The sequence below is a fragment of the Polypterus senegalus genome, chromosome 7 (assembly GCF_016835505.1).
Source record: "Polypterus senegalus isolate Bchr_013 chromosome 7, ASM1683550v1, whole genome shotgun sequence".
Classification (NCBI taxonomy): Eukaryota; Metazoa; Chordata; class Cladistia; order Polypteriformes; family Polypteridae; genus Polypterus; species Polypterus senegalus.
The window spans coordinates 167,780,682-167,799,445 of NC_053160.1; the positions used below are offsets into that span (position 1 = coordinate 167,780,682).

The following is an 18,764-nucleotide window of genomic DNA, read 5'->3' on the forward strand; positions in this document are numbered from 1 at the left end:
CACTTTAATGACATCATAATGAGGATCTAGTTGTGTCCTTGTTTTCTGGCAATATGTGTCAGTGTTAGAGGACACTTTAATACACAATTAAGGAGCATTCTCTTGAGCATGCTATTTCAGTTGTTTTATGCAAAACACAAGTGTCACTTCTAATGACAACCAAGTACGGGCCATGGCCCCCTTTCAATCTGCATAATGGTACACCCATTTTCCACCAAAATCTGCAAATATTTGTGCAATTTAACTCAAAGCATACAATTACCTGTCAACACAACTCTGGTTTATGTGGCTTTTCATAAAACTTGCCCATGCAGTATATACCTGGATTAGACTTAGCCATCTTATTGTGTGTTTGAAGTCTAAGCTAATTCTGCAGATGTTTCTAGCAAACAAAATAATGAAGATAACATGCACAGCATAGGAGATTAGCCACATGAGTGTATATTAGCAAAAGGAGACATACAAAGGTTTGAATACTGAAAAATTACAGTTTAAAAGGTGTTAGAAACTCCACTAGCTAAATAAAATAAGTGGAGGTTCTTCGAGTGGAACCTAACCCTACGTACTGTAGGCTTTTTTTCCTCTAGTACTGTTAAGAAAATGCCTGCTGTGGAAATTCTCCAGATAGGGCACTCAATCTTGATCTTTCAGTACCATGATACCATTATCATCAAAGAATGTATCACCCTTTTAAGTTTCTGAGTAAATTATGCAGCTTACAAGATAGGTTGCCAGAATGAGGGTGCTCCCTGAAGTTAGAAAAGCCATCACAATATCTGGCGATACATCAACAGTGCGTCCTAGGATTGCACAGAAGCTCTCAAAGACCAACCAAATCAGGAATGTGACGTGCATGTAGGGAAGAGACAAGCCCAGAAGGTACTTCACCGTGGACCCTAAAAGTATAGCACATCAAACACTGTCAGCATATTATTTCTTGATTTTCCTTAAAAGATGAGCAAATAATACATGATCTTGGTATTTGAAAGATGAAGCCATTGTGGTTACTTATACAGATACAATATACAGGAAAAAAAAGACTAACACTGTGAATAATTTCAATTGGAACTTCAACATTTAGAAGTTCCTGCTGTTGTTCCCTTTTCAACAAGGGTCTTCAAATTTCATTTGTCCATAACAGGCTTTCAGTGCTTGGCTTGGACATCCAGAAGAAAGGCAAAAAAGACGCTCAGCTGTTTAAACCAGCTTGGTTAGGGGTGTAAAGACATCCATATTTCCATGACTCCTAAACCACTTCAGCTGATATCCATTTGAGGGCACAACTTGATCTTCTGCCTATAAACATTAGACCAAGCAGCTCCAATTTACTTTAAAGCATTTGTCTCTTCTTATTTGACATGTGATAGACAAAATCCTAGTCATATTCACTTAGAGATGGCACTGATCTAATACACAGTATCTCAGTCAGGCCAATCCTGGCAGAAATGCTGGATTGGATATTGGAATCAAATCTCATTCTCGAACAAATTCAGTCATTGCTTTTATAAAACATGTAAAATGCAGCCAAGCAGAATAAGTGAATAATATCACATTATCTTGCTGTAACCTCCCTGTACTGCACCACAGCTAATCGTACCATTTCAGAAATTTTCAGTAATGTGCAATGTGAAAATCCTCCAGGTGGAGTAGCGAAAGGTTTACATGTCTACTTATCCACGACGAACCTGCATTCAAATCCCAGGAAAAGCTGAGTGACAATCTTTTCTTAAACTATGTAATTTAAGTTGAATGATTTTAAAGAAATACTCCACTTAAAACTTATATTTTGTTTTAATGTTATTACCCCATGTAGTTTGTAGTGATCGCTAAAAAACTTTTTAAGATACTCTATGAACCAGTGAAAATACACAAGACCCTGCAGCAGACCAACTCTGGACAATGGCAAACAATGTTTTAAATTAATCATCTACACAAAACAAGATTTCAAAATATCATCAGTCTGAAATTAGTTGTTTTTAATAATCACTATCTGCTAATACAGTACAGTGCTCATATTATTTACCCTTTTTAAATGCCTATGTTTGGCATTTTGGTTTAAAAAATAAAGATAAATATGACCACTTCATGTTGGAGTTGGAACCTGATCTTCAAAACACAAAACTAATAAGCTGCTTTAATGATAAGCCTCTCAGTAAAAAAGTAGCAATTAAACAAGTCAAATTCATGGTGATGTTTGCAAAGAAAACAGACTATGGTAATACTTTTAGTAGCAACTGCGTATACATCTTGACAATACTGAGATAATCTGAAAGGTGCATTAATTGGGTTTCAGCTGGACATTTCTGGTGGATGATTTTTTAAAATGAAAACCAGTCAGTCCAAATTTGATGGTTGGGTCCATGTGCACCCTTTCCTTGTGTCACGAGCTCTGTTCAAAGGGCACTTATGAGGACTGGAACAATATAATTCAGTTTATCAAGCAATGTTTGAAACACATCTTGGCAACTTCTAGCAGTCCTTAAATATCAGCTGAACTTTAAGATTCAAGACTTATTTTCATAAACTTGCAGTAAGCTGCTAGAAATACATTTTTAGTTTTCATTGCTAGTTCCATCTAGTAATCCTTTTTTAAATTATACTCTCATAAAATACTGTGAATCCCTTGTAAACAATGTGCAAAATTGGTACATACTTAACCCCAAAGAATTAAGGCTGTTATTGCAGCAAAAGGATTTTCAACAAAGTATTAACGTGTAGGGCTTGAATATTTATGCAAACACGGACTTTGCAGTTTTTCTTCTTCGGTTAAATGTCTACCAAAAATTGTTTATTTTGACTTTAGAAATGTATTGTTACAGCAAAAGATTTCATATTAAAAATACAGAATGGATAAATGTGTACAAATCTTTTCTCATGTAGATAATTATGACTTTCAAAAGGGACTGAATACTTTTGAACACCACTGTACATAAAAAATATAAAATGCAAAATTAATTCACTCACATATCACCAAAACTAGCTGTTTTACTCTGTTTCACCCAGAGGTGAAGATGCTACAATTTTTGCTCACAGTGGTCAGGATTAGGAATGAGTATGACAGAGGAACAACAGTTTGGAATCCAAGTGAGAGAGGCTGGATTGAGACGGTTTGAGCATGTGCAGAAGAGAGATGAGGGGTACATCAGGAAAAGAATGTGGAGGATGGAACCGCCAGGCAAGAGGAAAAGAAGAAGGCCAAAGAGAAGGTTTATGGATTGGGTGAGGGAAGTCTGTGTGGCAGAAAATGAGGTGAATAATGACGCTAAATTGGCTGAGAGTTTGGTCTGTGAATGTGTGTTCATCCTGTGATGGACTCGCTGGCCCTTTGTCCAGGGTTTGTTCCTGCCACGCGTCCTATTTTTCCTGGGATAGCCTTCCACTCAACCCTGCGTCCCTGGTATAGATTAAGCAGGTTTGAAAATGACATGACAATTTTTGGTGAATTTGATACTCCATCTGTGGAGAAGTTTTTCAGTATTTCTAATTGATGAAAAAGAAAGACTAGGCTGAGAGCTAAGAAAGCAGAAATACTCGTTTTTTTTTCTAAAGAAAATGTGTGCCATAAGAAGCAGTGAGTAGACAGTCATAAAATGAGTAAATAAGTAGTAATTTTTGTTTTGAAGGTTGTGAAAGTTGTTAAAGAGCTATACACAAAATTATTTTTTTCATATTTACATTGAATTCTTTTTAATGGTTGATTGGAAAAATAAACTATTTAATGTCAAAGTTATAAAAAGTCAGTATCGTGAGTATGTTTTGTTTTAGAGGTATGCAAGGATTTTTCAGTATTTTTGTTCCAATTTTTTTTTTAAACGTGCAAACAGAATATTAGAATTACAATTCCATCATTTATAATGCTTTAATTTTGTGAAATCTACAGAAGGTTTGTGAAAAATATACAGAGCGTATTAATAGTGGCAGTGTTTAGAAATGGACTGTCAAGTTCATGAATAGACAAATGCTTAGCAAAAAGGAAGAGTCGGAAGTCTGTCCATGTCAACAACACAATATTGAGCAACCAGGATTCTGATAATCCAAAAAGTGGCAAATCATATGCAAATTAGTCACGGACCAACATGTGAAAAAAAAAAAGGTCCCTACATGACTAAGACACTAACATTGATACGAACCACTCATTTAAAGCTTAATATCAAAAATAGCAAATTGATACCTGTATTGGCATCAGATACTCAACATTTCAATATAAGAATTAGAAAAGAAAAAATGGTTATCATGCAATGAGCCTGATGTATATTGAACACTCAGTGACTCTTTAATACATGCTAAGTATGAAATCATTTTTTGTGTCGTAATTGATTTTTATTATCGCTGTAGTTATTTTGTGGTGTCTGCGGCTTTGACGTGGTACTGTAAGCAGAACGAACTTTCACAGTGCAATTTCTAGCACTGAACATGGTCAATAAATGGAGTTCCTGCATCTTGCTGGACAATGTTATAATTACCAGGAATCGGAAGTACCAGAGTCTCATTTATGTGGGTCATCGCAAACATTACATAACTAGACTTTATTATTTAACAATATTGAGATGCTGTTGTTGGCCAATAGTAAAAATATCATAATTTACTTTACAATTCTATATTGTAATACAGTAAAATTTTAAAAAGGCTCAAGTAGTTGAATACATTTGGTAATCACCTTTAGTCAACTTACTCATGCTAGTCACAAAATGTCTATGACAATTAAGGAATTTCAACAGGAGTCGCTGCTTTAAAATAGTCAGGCCAGAGTACATACAATGAGAAAGGAGGTTTGGGCTTTAACTGTACAGTTATTTTCAGGACACCAAAAAAATTTTGTAATTTCTTTTTTTCAAAGCACAACACCAACTTGAATATTTTTCAATGACTTCAATCTCCTGCTGCCAGACAAGATATGAGATTCTCATTTAGCCAAGGCCTATCCAGTATACCTTCTATAGTATTCATTGTCCTTTATAACAGAAGGTGGTGTGAGGTGGCTAGCAATGAAAATGAAGGACAATACACTGTAAATATGCTTCAACATGCATACTAAATATTTGGCAAAAGGTAATCAATGCTCTCAGTTCAAGTAGTGACTTGAAAAAAACTTTAATAAAACTAAGTTACATGAGAACTCTCTTCATCCAAGACGTCGTAACATTTGAGATGCAATTAGCTCCATTTCTCATCTTTTTGCAAATGAAGCACATGCAGGTGAAGTGACTTGCTCATGGCCACACAGTGTCAGTACCGGATTTGAACAAACAGCCTCAGGGTTTGAATCCAAAGCCTTAACCACTATGCCACACTGCCTTACCTGCCTTTAGATTACTGAAGACCACAACAGTGAGTCTACTGCTTAAATGTATACAATTAAGCAGTGCTGTGCTCGAAAAGCTTTTGTTAAATAACAAAGTAATTTTGCAAAGAATAAGCATAACAGTTCACAAAGTAATATAATTCTGTAAAGCAATATATTCAATCTCAATCACAAAACAGGTTTACAATTCACTGGTTCAATAGTATTCTTGACTTTTTTTTTTTTAAAAATCACATTTATTATATTACCTGTATTAATGCATAAAAATAAAAATGGTCTTCCATAAAAATGTAGACCTTTTCAAAATTAAAAAACTACTACAGCTACCAGGAAGTTTTATTTTTTTTTATTTTTCTGATCAAAGTGAATGATTTTAAGACAACATTGCAAATTCAGGTGCCATTAGGCCTTATAGGAATGGGAGTTCAGTAAATAGAGGTAAGCTTACCACACTGAGTGAATGAGTGACAGCAAAACAGCTTGGTGGAAAGCGGAAAAACGACCATCATCAGTGGAACATAAGCAGAACACAATCCTTTTACAGTCAGGTAAACCAGGGCAAGGGACCACAGCATCAACGAGACATCGAAATACAACTCAGCCAGGAAAAAATTGCTCACTTTATGATGTAGCTTATGGGGGAAAAAAATGAAAACAAACAAAACAGTCAGTAGGGTGATCAACAACAATGTTCTTTTTTTAATTAACAGTGACTCTCACAGTTCAAATAAATTAAAACAAGGTTAGAAATAGACTTCCAAAAACTCACTAAACATTCTAATAAAGGCTGTTGGCTTTTCTGTGCTCCCCCTTATTTACTCCTTTATGGCATTTTCTGTCTTGTTTGATTCTTGTTGTATTATGCATTCCATCTTTAAATCAGCTCTATTTAATTTATAGTTGCTGGAGGCCCAAAACTAATCCTGTATAATTAAAATGTTAATTAATAACATATTGTAGTGAATGAAACGTAAAATCAGACACTATTGTGGCCATGTTGAAAAAGGAAAGGGTGACACCAATGCTTATGTGACTGCCTGGGTGGGTTCCCATTCTTTAAATGTTGCATTTGACTAAAAATGCAAAGGAATGAAGAGATTTGCAAAGCGCTTTGGCATATTTAAGAATTTGAAAGTCTAGTTTGTTAACTGCTGTGAGCATATCAAGAGTGATACTACAGTATATTCTATATAATACAGTTGCCTCAGCCAATTTATACTGTATGAAGTATTTCTCCTAGATTACTCAGCTCCTTAAACAGGCTAGAGATGTACAGTTTTAATCAGTTCTAATTGACTTAGTGGGAACCAGTAGGCCAACTGACTTCTACCAGCATAAGATCAAAATTCTTAAAGAACTGTGCTAAAGTCGCCCGGTGTACCTTTGGGAAAGTGGGAGGAAGCTGGGTTCCCAGTAAAAATTCACATAGACAAGGGCAGAACCTGGACTCTTGAAATGGAGAGACAGGGCCAGGGCCTGAAGCTACATTACACCTCTCTGCACAGCATATAAAATATGTGGGTGTGTACTGGCATAGCTTGTCAAGAAAATCATGTCACAATAGTGTTTTTCAAGGGTCTTTAAACAGTGGGATTTATTGGCAGTATTAATTACCCTGGCCAATGGGGTTTCCCTTAATTGATATCTGGACAAAAATGTGCAAGTGAGACTTAAAAAAAAAAAAGTCTTGACTCCACAATGTATGTAGTACTTAGCATTATACATGGATCACTTATTGATCTAAGGAGAAGGAAAGATGAACAATAGCATGAAATGTTAGTAATTAATAATAAGAAGATCTTATTGTGAATGGTAGAAGAGAACATACATACAGATTATGTGTGACCAATACAAGACAATCATTTTGATAAAAAATTATAGAGGCTTTATGTTAGAAAGAGTCTCAAAATTGGCCATAACTGATGGTCCCTATAAAATACATTGAACATTTAATTTTCAAAGCTCATAAAATAAAAGTATTGTCAAGTATGGCTATGGACCAGTATGGTGTGCATATTCTGTTTTCTTAAACCACACTGAAACTGGCTGGAATAAAAGAACCAAACATTGAACAAAGAAGTACTTTTATTTGCTTAATTTGAAAATTAAAATCATTTCCATCAAGTAGAATTAAGAAAGATGTAAAATGTGCTATAAAAATGTGTAAAAAGCTTAGTTTTTAAAAGGTGGTAAAATACTCATAACATCAGTGCTCTGAACAAATGGTGTACATGAGACGCATTGAATGTTATAAGACTGCAGTAAAGTCAAGAAATCTCTACTGGATTGTTTGCATGCAAAAATGATGCAACATTCTCAAACCTGCTTATTCCAGTTTACTGTATGGTCATTGGGGAACTGAGTCTACCCCAGGTATATCGGGTGAAAGGCAAGAACAAACCTACAGGGCCGCACGCACACACACACACACACACACACACAACTCACACTAGTTGTTACGAGTGCCTACTTTTAAAAATTACTTGGTGTTATTCTAGCTTCTTGTGAGGTTTTAGTAATTAATATTTTTGTTTTGTGTCTCATAAAGCATTTCTAGTGTTGTTTATTAGTTATTACAGGTTCTGGTAAAAACGTATACTTATTTATATATTCTTTATCTTTTCACAATGCTATACTGGTTTATTTTATGAGCACCACCATATTGTGACCTCTGTTGCTAGAATGCTACTCCAAGTGAAGGGCTCAGGCTCATACAGCATGATATCTGATGTCAATTACGTGATGGTTTAAATACCGGTGCAATGTTTTACTGACCACATCACATGTGATTTGGATTCAATCATCTAAAAACTCAGACTGTGTGTGTCCCATTTACTGTTTCTGGTTACAGTCCCTTGGTATACTTTTCAACCATGGTTTCTGATTAGAGGTTTGACTTCATGCAAAAATGCCTTTTAGCTTTCTGGCTACGAACCTTTATCTTCAGTCTTTGACTTTGGTAAATTTCCTGGTACCCGGTGTCCCCGTTTTTCTTTATGCTCAGTTTGCTAGGCGAGCACATAAGGCCCTATTTAAAATTGATAGCCAACATAAAACAAACATCTCTGGGATGTGTATAGAAAAAAAAACAGACACTGGGAACTGGGAGAACATGTCAGCTCCACAACGACAATGACCAAGCATGGCATTTGAACCCAAATACTAGCTCTGTGATGAAAAATTAAAATGATCATACCCCACAGCACCAGTTCTTTTCTAGGAAGACCATGAGTTGCAGCACAGTGACAGATGCTGATCCATAAAGGAAGACTGCAGCATAGAAATGGTTATACCAGAACATGGCACGTCCTGTCACAGTAATAATGACAGCGACAAGAACAGAAACGCCAGTAGTGATGACCCAGGTTATCACAGTGACAAATGTTCCATATAAAAAGAACTGCCAGTATCTGCCACCTGAAATAAAGATACAAGTTGCATAAATAACATGAAACCACAAATGTTGACCACTTTTAGATTTTTTTAAATTTAAATGTGAATACTTTTTAAAGTAAAATAACAGATACTAGGATTCCATTATACTCCACAAAAATAAATATTCAGCTTAGTTTAGAGTTATCTGTGGGTCGTTTTAATAAAGAAAAAAATAAACTATTACCAATATTGGTGTTTAGCTTGAATGTGTCAGATTTAATTAAGTAAGTTACTTTTAACAAATGTATAGTGTATGCCATTTGAAATTCAGTAAAAATAGACCTGTTGGTGGCAGGTGAACACTTTTTCAAGTTGCTATCAAGTTGGACAGATGATAAACACAGTAGTCCTTTGTAAATGATCCCAGGTTTAATCACAATGTATGCAGAAGTGATCAAGTCATGGCCTAAGTTATGGTGGGGGCTTTCTTTATCTCTTTGAAAACAAACCTTCTCCCTCAAAAGATCTTGGTTAAACAGCAGATAAGAGCAATGTTACAAACAGTGGTGGGAGAACAAACTGGACAGAATGCTGATATTTTTTTTAGTGAGTGCATATTTTCTGGAATAAAAATCACTTTTCTGCTTAATCCTTCCACATCCGCACACACAAACACAATATGTATACCTCAAACTAGCCAAGAGAATGACAAAACACTAAAACAATAGAGGAGAAATAGTACTTACTGTAGCTTGACTTTTAATGCTAGTTTAACTTTTTACACAAACAACCACCAAGGCACAGGAAAACAGCACATCACCACAAAAATTTTCACTGGTCGAAAAGGAAGAAACCGATCAAGGTTGGGCTATGGGCTTACCTGCCTATAACAGAGAAACTGGCTTCTCCCGATTACAAAGTTTGGTCCAAAGATCCAAAAGCTAGATGGGAATGCGGACTGGCATTTGGGTTAAAAAAAACTTTGTGGTGACGGAGTGCTCCTCAGGGTGTGCTAGCTGCTCCTTTCAACATTTTATTCAAATATAAAAGGTTCTGGTGTCTGACTGTTATTTATATTCACATTTTGCAGTCGGTCCCTTTTAGGCTGTTTAAGACTTTTACTACCAGCTTGAACTCATTCTTATAATATAGTATGTGACAGAGTAAAATGTTTTTTATAGTAGAATCTAAATACTGTTATACAGTATATATAAATGCAAGCTACATTTATTAGTAAATATGTAGATATTAAAAAAACAAATCATGTATGCGTGGAGAGCCTCTTGATGTAAAAATCCTAGTGACATTTTTTTTTTAATTTTTATTTTTATTAATTTTATTAAAATCAATACAAAGCAATCAAGTTTTTACAAAAAGAAAAATTGAGTTAAGAACAGATCGATCCCCACCCCTGAGAGAGAGAACAAGCCAAGCCACGTTACATTTTAAGGCTTGTAAACATACCTACATTAATAAATTCTCTGTGCTTTATGAACTTATTTTAAAATATTACTGATTAGATCCTGCCGTGTTTTGAAAAAAGTCTGTACGGATCCTCTAACTGAGTATTTGATTTTTTCCAAATTCAAATAATATTACACATCGGTTTCCCACTGACTTAAAAGAGGAGAGTTTGGGTTCTTCCAGTTTATCAGAATAAGTCTGCGTGCCAACAGTGTAGTGAATGCAATCACAGTTTGTTTGTCTTTCTCCACTTTAAACCCGTCTGGAAGAACACCAAACACAGCTGTTAATGGGTTAGGAGGGATTGTGAGTCCAAGGCTGTCTGAAAGGCAAGTAAAAATTTTGGTACAGAATAATGTTAGTTTGGTGCAGGCCCAAAACATGTGACCCAGGGAGGCTGGGACTTGGTTGCAGCGTTCGCAGGTTGGATCATGCCCTGGAAACATTTTGGAGAGTTTTAGTCGAGACAGATGTGCTCGATATATAATTTTGAGTTGTATAATTGTATGCTTTGCGCATATGGAGCTCGAGTGAATTCTCTGCATTGCTACTTTCCACTCCTTTTCTGATATATTAATTGAGAGATCTTTTTCCCAGTGACCTCTTGGATCTTTGAAAGGAAGGGATTGTAAAATGATTTTATATATTGCAGAGATGGTGTCTAAGTCCTTGAGATTGAGCAATATTTTTTCCAGCATGGATGAGGGTGCAAGATGAGGATAATCTGGAAGGTTCTGTTTAACAAAGTTCCTGATTTGAAGATAGTGAAAGAAATGTGTAGCTGGAATGTTAAATTTGGAATGTAATCCTAGTGACATTTTGATTTACGATTTATTGCTTGCTACAAAAGTTATCCTTGAGCAATGTGCTGTACCAGTTGCGTAGGTGAGGAGATACACACTCATGGGCCCTGGACTTGGACCATTCAGATGGATTAGGGACAGGAAGGAGAGACACGTCTGTCTGTTCTGCACTAGCATCAAATGTTACAATATTATTGATTTCTGTGTTCATTGCATTGGTGTGTGGGAGTGCAGGTTACCGTCATGTCCTCCTCTAACACCTCTGAAAAACAACAAAGCTGCTCTTCCAGAAAATATTCATAAGACTTATGTCATCCAAGGCATTGCATCCTTCTTTGAGAAGCTATAGAATGTAAAAGCAGGTTTCAGTTGCTTATCCATAATTCTCAACTTTATGTCTACAGAGTGGTCAAACTGGTTACTATAGTAATCATAGGCACCATCGAAATTATGACTTTATGATCACAATAATGTATACCAACACACACAGCTATAAGCGCTAGAAAAGCTCCTCAAAACATTCAGTTACTAAAAAGTCTGCCAGGTCTCGTGACGTTAGAAAAGTTTTGACAAGAACAAATCAATAAATCTCACTAATTGTCTAACTTCTCCGAAATAACACAAAGTCAAGTTTTGAAGGCCCCCAAAGTACTATTACTGTATCTCTCACACTGCTTCACAGCTTTCTCCATTTATCTATGACTTGAAGAAAAACAGTTCTTCTGTTTCTGTTTTTAAACTTTCCGACATTTGTGTGAAATTTACCCTTAGCAAATTTCCATGTATGCCCCTGTTGAAGAACTCAGTTTAAAGCTTAAAATTACAGAACCAGTTAAAACATGCTACTTGTCACCTTTGTTACAAAATAACTGCAAATCCAATTTACCGTAATTTGCACTTTGCTTCAAACAGCCATCTCATGGTTACTGTACTTGTGAACAACGACAGCTATTTAGAAAAATGACTGGACCAAGTATGATCTACAGATTCGGTCAGCCTTCACTTATGTTGTCTTTTACTAAATCAATAAATTATAAACATGACAGTGTGAAATAGGGCGGCACAGTGGGTAGCACTGCTGCCTCGCAGTTTGGAGACCCGGGTTCACTTCCCAGGTCCTCCCTGCGTGGAGTTTGCATGTTCTCCCCGTGTCTGCGTGGGTTTCCTCCTGGTGCTCCGGTTTCCTCCCACAGTCCAAAGACATGCAGGTTAGGTGGATTGGCGATTCTAAATTGTCCCTCGTGTGTGCTTGGTGTGTGTGTGTGTGTGAGCCCTGCGGTGGGCTGGTGCCCTGCCTGGGGTTTGTTTCCTGCTTTTTGCCCTGTGTTGGCTGGGATTGGCCCCCGCAGTCCCCCTGTGACTCTGAAGTTAGGATATAGCGGGTTGGATAATGGATAGATGGATGATGGACAGTGTGAAATCATAAGATTATACAGATATAACTGTGATACCTGGAAAATTAGGATGTTATTTAAATAGTTGAAAAAAGTTCATTTGAATAAATGATGCTGAACAGGGAAAATTTCTTTGGAACTACTAACGCACAGCTCTGAAGTAAAGTAAAGTGCAAATTGAGTTGGGTAACCAGGCCAAGACAGCAAATTACTTCTTGCTTACTACAGATGTGGTCAAACAATAACGTAATGCCCTACATGAAGCTTGAACTTCATCCAAGAGTAATAGAAATGGAAGTGTGTTCAAACCAGCTTCTTCTGGGAGACTCAAACAGGGAAAAAAAATCTTGTAGAAGTATTAACCATTGCTCTTAAAGCCTGGATCAACAATAAAACGAAAGTCCCTCTTGCATTATAACAGACAGTGCAGTAATTATTACAACTGTTGTCAGACATTTGGATTAGACATTAATTAAGTATTTTGATCATAATTTAAACATGGCAGTGACCACAAGAGAACAAGTACTATTGCTCATTTAACAGTAGCTGAAAGAAGCTGGATTACCAAAAAGTCCATCTTCCAAAGCATTCATTCATTACAGTAAATGGTATGCTTTTAAATTCTGCAAAAAAGTGTTTTATTTAGTCATTTTAAATGAAGGGTTAAGGACCATAACAATGTGACATTTTTCTATCAATAGAGTTTACTACTCATTGGGGGTGAAAGTGAAAAAATGATTGAGAGTATCGCACAGACAAAGCAGACAGCAAATGCTCCATCCAGCCCTTACAGAGCAGGTATTCTTTCTGGAGAGAATTACGTTCTGGCTTCTCCCAGTACATCACAAAAATAAACATTTGAAAAAAATTCCCACAGGATACACAGCTGACACAAAATCTAAAAACATGTAATCCTCTGTAATCAGCGACTTTACTTTCAACTGCTTATTGATTTCCACAAAAATATAACAAACTTCTTTCTTGTGTATTTGCTGGGCTAGCATCCTATTAGCCTCTTGTCAATGTGACTTAAGTAATAGTAGCTCCATTTCAAGTGGTCTGTTATAAAGATGGACACTTTATTATTTTAAACAAACAGTGTATCATTCCATCATTCGTGACTAGCACTATGCATAGATTACCAGTAATTCAGTCATATTGTGCCTAACCCAAATCCTTACTCCAGCAATGAAGCACTTATCATAATGGTACAATTTCTGCTATTGACCATTCAGAATTCCATTATGAAAAAGTAATATTGAAAGTGTTCACAAACATTCAGGCAGCATTTCATATTACATAAACTGAACGTGGGACACCCATGGACACAAAAGAACTGAACATGTCATAGAAATACTATCTGTGCACACATATGATACATTGTGGTGTCTTTCCTGCCAAAAATACAGATGTCATGAAGTTCAGCTCAAATTGAAAAATAATTTTACTAGTGTAATGTTCTGAAGATGTAGAAGGCAATTCAAAAAATCTACAAATAAATCATAATAATACTTACAGGCTTCGGTAGTCAGGCTTTACATTTATCTTCACATGATAAACATATCACCTACTTAAAACTGTGTATAAAAGATGAGGTGGTAAATATTAACTCACCATTGTCCTTAGAAAGAAACATTCTATTTATAAGATAAATGAAAGTCACCACTGCGACAATGCAGTTAATGATTGTGCCAGTTTGTGCTGGGTAAGCAACCAAGTACACTCCCAGCAGATCAAAGTAAACCATGCTGTCATGCTGATACTGTTTGGAGGCAGACAGCTCATTAGATGTAGCAAGATGTTTAATCACAGCCAGAATATTGTCACCTGCATTATAAATAAATAAAACAAAAGACGGTTAAATGTACTGCATGTAACAACCACATCAAGGGGACAATTAACATATTACACAATGAGCAGCTAACACAACTACCATTGAAAGTGGATCTTCTTCCTTGACAACAGAACTGAACCGAAAAGAGTAAGGGAAGGAAAAGTCATATCCCTTGCTGTCTGTTGTCAGCAGCACCCTACTTCCATATAATACCAGTAAACCCCCAATTCTCTAAAGAATCGCAAATCCAAGAATGGCAATCACTTTCTGTTCCCTCCGATCTTCAGAGGGATGAAAAATGGAGGGTGGGAGCATCCTGGGAACGTTTTTATTTAATTAAATAAATATATTTGTACTAAAATTAACCAATTTATTAAAAATAAAATTGAAATGTAATTGTTACATCATTTAAGTCCAAAATGTCTTTGAGTTGCTGCACTTATAAGTAAAACAAATATCGGAGTACAAAAGGTTTAAATGAAGTAAATTGGAAACAAAAAATTCATAAAATGGTAAATTCAAAATAGTTAATCAAAATTTCCTTATAAAACAACATTTTTGGTAAAGATGGCTTCCTGTCCTTGAATTAGCTCTCCCTGGTATGGAGTAGTTAAAACATTCACTTTAACGTCACACGAGTGCCGGACTCTTGAAAAGGCAACATAAAGTTGTCCGTGTCCAAATACAGGCTCAGATAGGTAAATCCCTACTTTGTCCATGGTTTGTCCTTGGGATTTGTTGATCGTCATGGCAAATGCAGCCTTAATGGGAAATTGGTGTCCTTTAAGTTTAAAAGGTAATTTTGTCACAACTTTAAGGTTAAGATTGTGTTGCGGTAATCCGGCTGGGCTAATAGTGTTTAAATATTCTAATGGGAAATTAAGATGCTCAGTTTCGTGTTCAGAATCAACACTGTCAGTACTTAGAAAGACGTGGCTTTCCCCAGGAAGCAATCCAGTCACTTGGTTACTTATCTGGGTAACGTCAATAGGTTGTATATGCGGTGGTGTGAGCGTTCGCATTTGGGCGGCAGTTGTATTCTGCAAGGCTTGCTTCTGGCCTCTGCCATTTGTGCATATATAGACAAAGATTACTAAGCGAAGGTTGTATATGCGGTGCTGTGCACGTTCGCGTTCAGGCGGCGGTGGTATTGTAACCTGAAGTTTACTTTACAGGTTGTGTTGTGTTGTTTGGGCGCCACCTACTGACTCTTGGGCGGTGAGGCACTGTGCGCATGCGCTTTCAGTGCTGCTGGCCTCTGACATACGTGCATATATACAACCTTCGTTTAATAATATAGATATCCATATTTATATTATGCACCAAATGTTTACAACCCCAGCCGTCTAACTGCAATAAAATCAAGATTTGTTTACTTGACTCACCAGCTCTTTGTATGGATTCTGTCAGAATTCTGTTGGGTGTATCAAACTTGGTATGATAGAGGTAACCATTTTCAATGAAGGCCATATCTATGCCTGCAAAGAGATACACAAAAAGAGTTTTATTTATCTTTACCTAGGCACCTCTGTCCTGTTCTATCTTTCACCAAGTCAACAACAATCAAGCCTAATTGGAGACAAACGAAAGAGTATCAGAAATCAAACAAATCTACATAAGCAAAGCACAGCCAAAAAGTGTAAACTGTACGAGTAGATATGTACTTAACACATTCATATGGTACAGTGTATACCACACATCAGTATTCTACAGTTGCTATAAGTGAATAGTACCATAACAAATCTATACAACTAATGCTATATGAAGTGCAGTTAGACAAGAACATGGAAGTACAAACTGCAGAAACAAATACCTTAATATGTATACAATACATAACATGCAGGGAATGAGTATGTTATACTGATGACAAAACAGCAATGTTGCATCAAAACAACACAAAAACTTTAGTTTTAAAAATAACAAAAAAACTGGTTGAAGATTCACTAAGGGAGGGTCTAACTTTTTCTAGTTTAGCAGAGTACACGAGTTAGAGTTCAATGGAGTGCCCAATGTGTAGCTCCTGGCAGCGCGGCAACAAGGACATTAAAGACATACAATTAGTTCAGTCTTTAGAGAAGTTCACTTCACCCGGTGAAACTCGTGTCAAATGAGGAGATATGCCTGTCGGTTATGAAAGACCTTGAAGACTTCCGAAATAATGTTATTTTAGAAAAAGACCAACTCGTATGAATATATCTATCACATGTATTGTCCACCTCTGGTTAAATATTTGATAATTTGATATTACCCTGCCTCTCTGCGAGCAACATTGATTTTAGAAAGATATATTTTCTGCAGTGATGTAATAGTCACTCTCAGCTGTTCAACAATCTGAGGTCAAGTCACAGAAAATGTGAGATTTTAATATTATAGAAAAGTATAACTTTTTATTATTTGCTACCATTTGTAATGATAAACCACATCACAAAAAAAATTCTCACAAGGATTATTTTGGTGCACCTTTCCTCAAGGATGAGAAAAAAAAAACATTTTCAAGATACTGTAGTTTATAGAATAGTACATAGGGACACAACATTTTTAAATAAAATGGATTTGGTAAAGTGGTGGTAATGTATACCAAACTCAATTTCTTCTTGCATTCACTGACTGGAGCAAGTAAAACCAAGATGTGGTAAAGATGGAAAAACTGGACTCTATGAATTATAATGTCTGTATTTCACCACAAGCTGTATTCTGTAGAAGAACTTTCCCAGGATAAAGTTGGCCCTGGAGTTTAACTCAAGATTCAACTCATTTTGCAATGGAAATAAATCTGGGTAGGCAAATATGAACAACAGCACTGATGTGTACAGAGAAAATAAACAACCTTCATTTCATATCTCAGTTATTTTAAAATAGACCAAGTACTTGACAAGAGCTACAGTACAATTGTTACCATATACTCTTTACAGTGGGCACAAAGACATGGGAAGGGGAATTCTTAGGGTCTTGCATTGTGTTGGAATGTGAATGAGTTGAAATTCATGTGATGTAAAGTTCAGCATCTCAATCAGTAGGCAACACTGCTTAAATTAGGAGGCTTAGTTGGAAGAAAACGAAATACATTGACATTTGGGTATAAGATTTTGATAATTTAAAAATTAACCAACCGGGAATGTGTCCAACATTTGTAAAGATTATGAAATCCGTAGTTGATGGGATAAAGCCACTCTGAAAAATGTCTTGTCCAACTACAGAGGCAAATGGGTGTACTGCAGCAAGGGCATATGCCTCCACAAGCCACGGGCTGTTAGGACCTGAAAGTGGTAAAGAAAAAATCCATCAAAACAAAACTTGCTAAAATTAATTTATTTAAAATTTAACAATTCCATTCATAATCTTGAGCTTTCACTTCACTGAAAATTAAACAGAAATAGTTTAAATATATATGACATATCAAAACAAAGCTGTTGCTACACCTCTAGTTAGTCAGTCAGTCAGACAGTCAGTCAGTCATCGTCCAACCCGCTATGTCCTAACACAGGGTCACGGGGTCTGCTGGAGCCAATCCCAGCCAGTGCCCCGGGTTTTGCAGTTACATGGTACAAATACACTGGTTTAATAAAATGTGGGAAATTATAAATAAACAGACATTTGCAAATTTAGTATAACAAACAGATGGTAGCAATATCACATGTTAAGGTCACGTACAGAATCTACTAATTAACATTAATGTAAACTTACTTCGGTTTGTGCTCTTTATTCTGCAACATTTTATTTGTGCAAAATCAAATCAAGCTTTGGATTAATGGTGGAAAAACTGAAAAATTGCATAGAATGGTGTAGAATTTAACCCACTATTGCTAAAGTACAGTTAAGTTCAATGGTTCACTTTGAAAAGTTTTGATTGTTTTATACACCTTTTCTAGTAGTGCATTATGTTTAATGGTGTTATCAAAATACATTTCTATATGAAAGCATTCTGGTAAATGCCTTGGATGAAAATTAAGTATTTGAAATTTAGAATTCAGTGTTATTGGTTTGATATTTACAAAAATCATCACAGTTTAATCTGGAACAGACTTTTAAAAAATGTTTAACTACAGATAAAAATGTTATACATTGACAACGTGATTTTCTTTGTATTCCATTAGCCATGCTCTAACAGAAATGCTTCATATCCCAATATAATACATGACTACTTACCAAAATATCTGTTAAACCTACCTTTAGGTTAAGCTGTACTGTGCACAAATGACAGCAGAAAATCTGGCAAGTGTTGCCAGAGTGGGTTCAGTTAGGATGGCAATGTCTCAAAATAAAAATGTCCTACAGGTAATGTAATTATGTAATAAAATCCTGCAGTGTTAGCCTGATGTTCTTTACCTATGGTATCTGTGTGTATGTGTGTGTGTATTGGCTTTGTAAAGGACTAGTACCCTGTCCAGGGTTGTTTCCTGCACTTTGTCCAGCATTACAGTGTTGGGCTCTGGCTCCCCATGACCCCAAATTCAATTAACCTGGCTGAGAATGAGATAAAAGGTAACATAAGCATAACAGTAACCTTAGAACCTGACAATGGTTGGACCCCAGTTAGATTCCCAATTGGGGAGTATTTCGTGTGGAGACTGCATATTCTGTTATAGTCCAAA

The 18,764-nt window shown here is 36.1% G+C and overlaps 1 protein-coding gene across 2 annotated transcripts in view; it reads right to left on the minus strand.

The window, feature by feature from the left end:
• LOC120532994 (endoplasmic reticulum metallopeptidase 1-like) overlaps positions 1–18,764 on the minus strand; it is a 56,419-nt gene that overhangs the window by 22,522 nt on the left and 15,133 nt on the right. For both annotated transcript variants that reach the window (XR_005634419.1, XM_039759565.1), the window contains exons 5-10: positions 17,283–17,429; positions 15,558–15,650; positions 13,953–14,165; positions 8,499–8,719; positions 5,751–5,934; positions 721–896 (exon numbers count right to left, since the gene is read on the minus strand). Coding sequence is in view for 1 of the 2 variants with exons in the window: in XM_039759565.1 (XP_039615499.1) it covers positions 721–896; positions 5,751–5,934; positions 8,499–8,719; positions 13,953–14,165; positions 15,558–15,650; positions 17,283–17,429 (1,034 nt within the window). In the remaining variant the exon portion in view is untranslated. The remainder of the gene's footprint in view (positions 1–720; positions 897–5,750; positions 5,935–8,498; positions 8,720–13,952; positions 14,166–15,557; positions 15,651–17,282; positions 17,430–18,764) is intronic.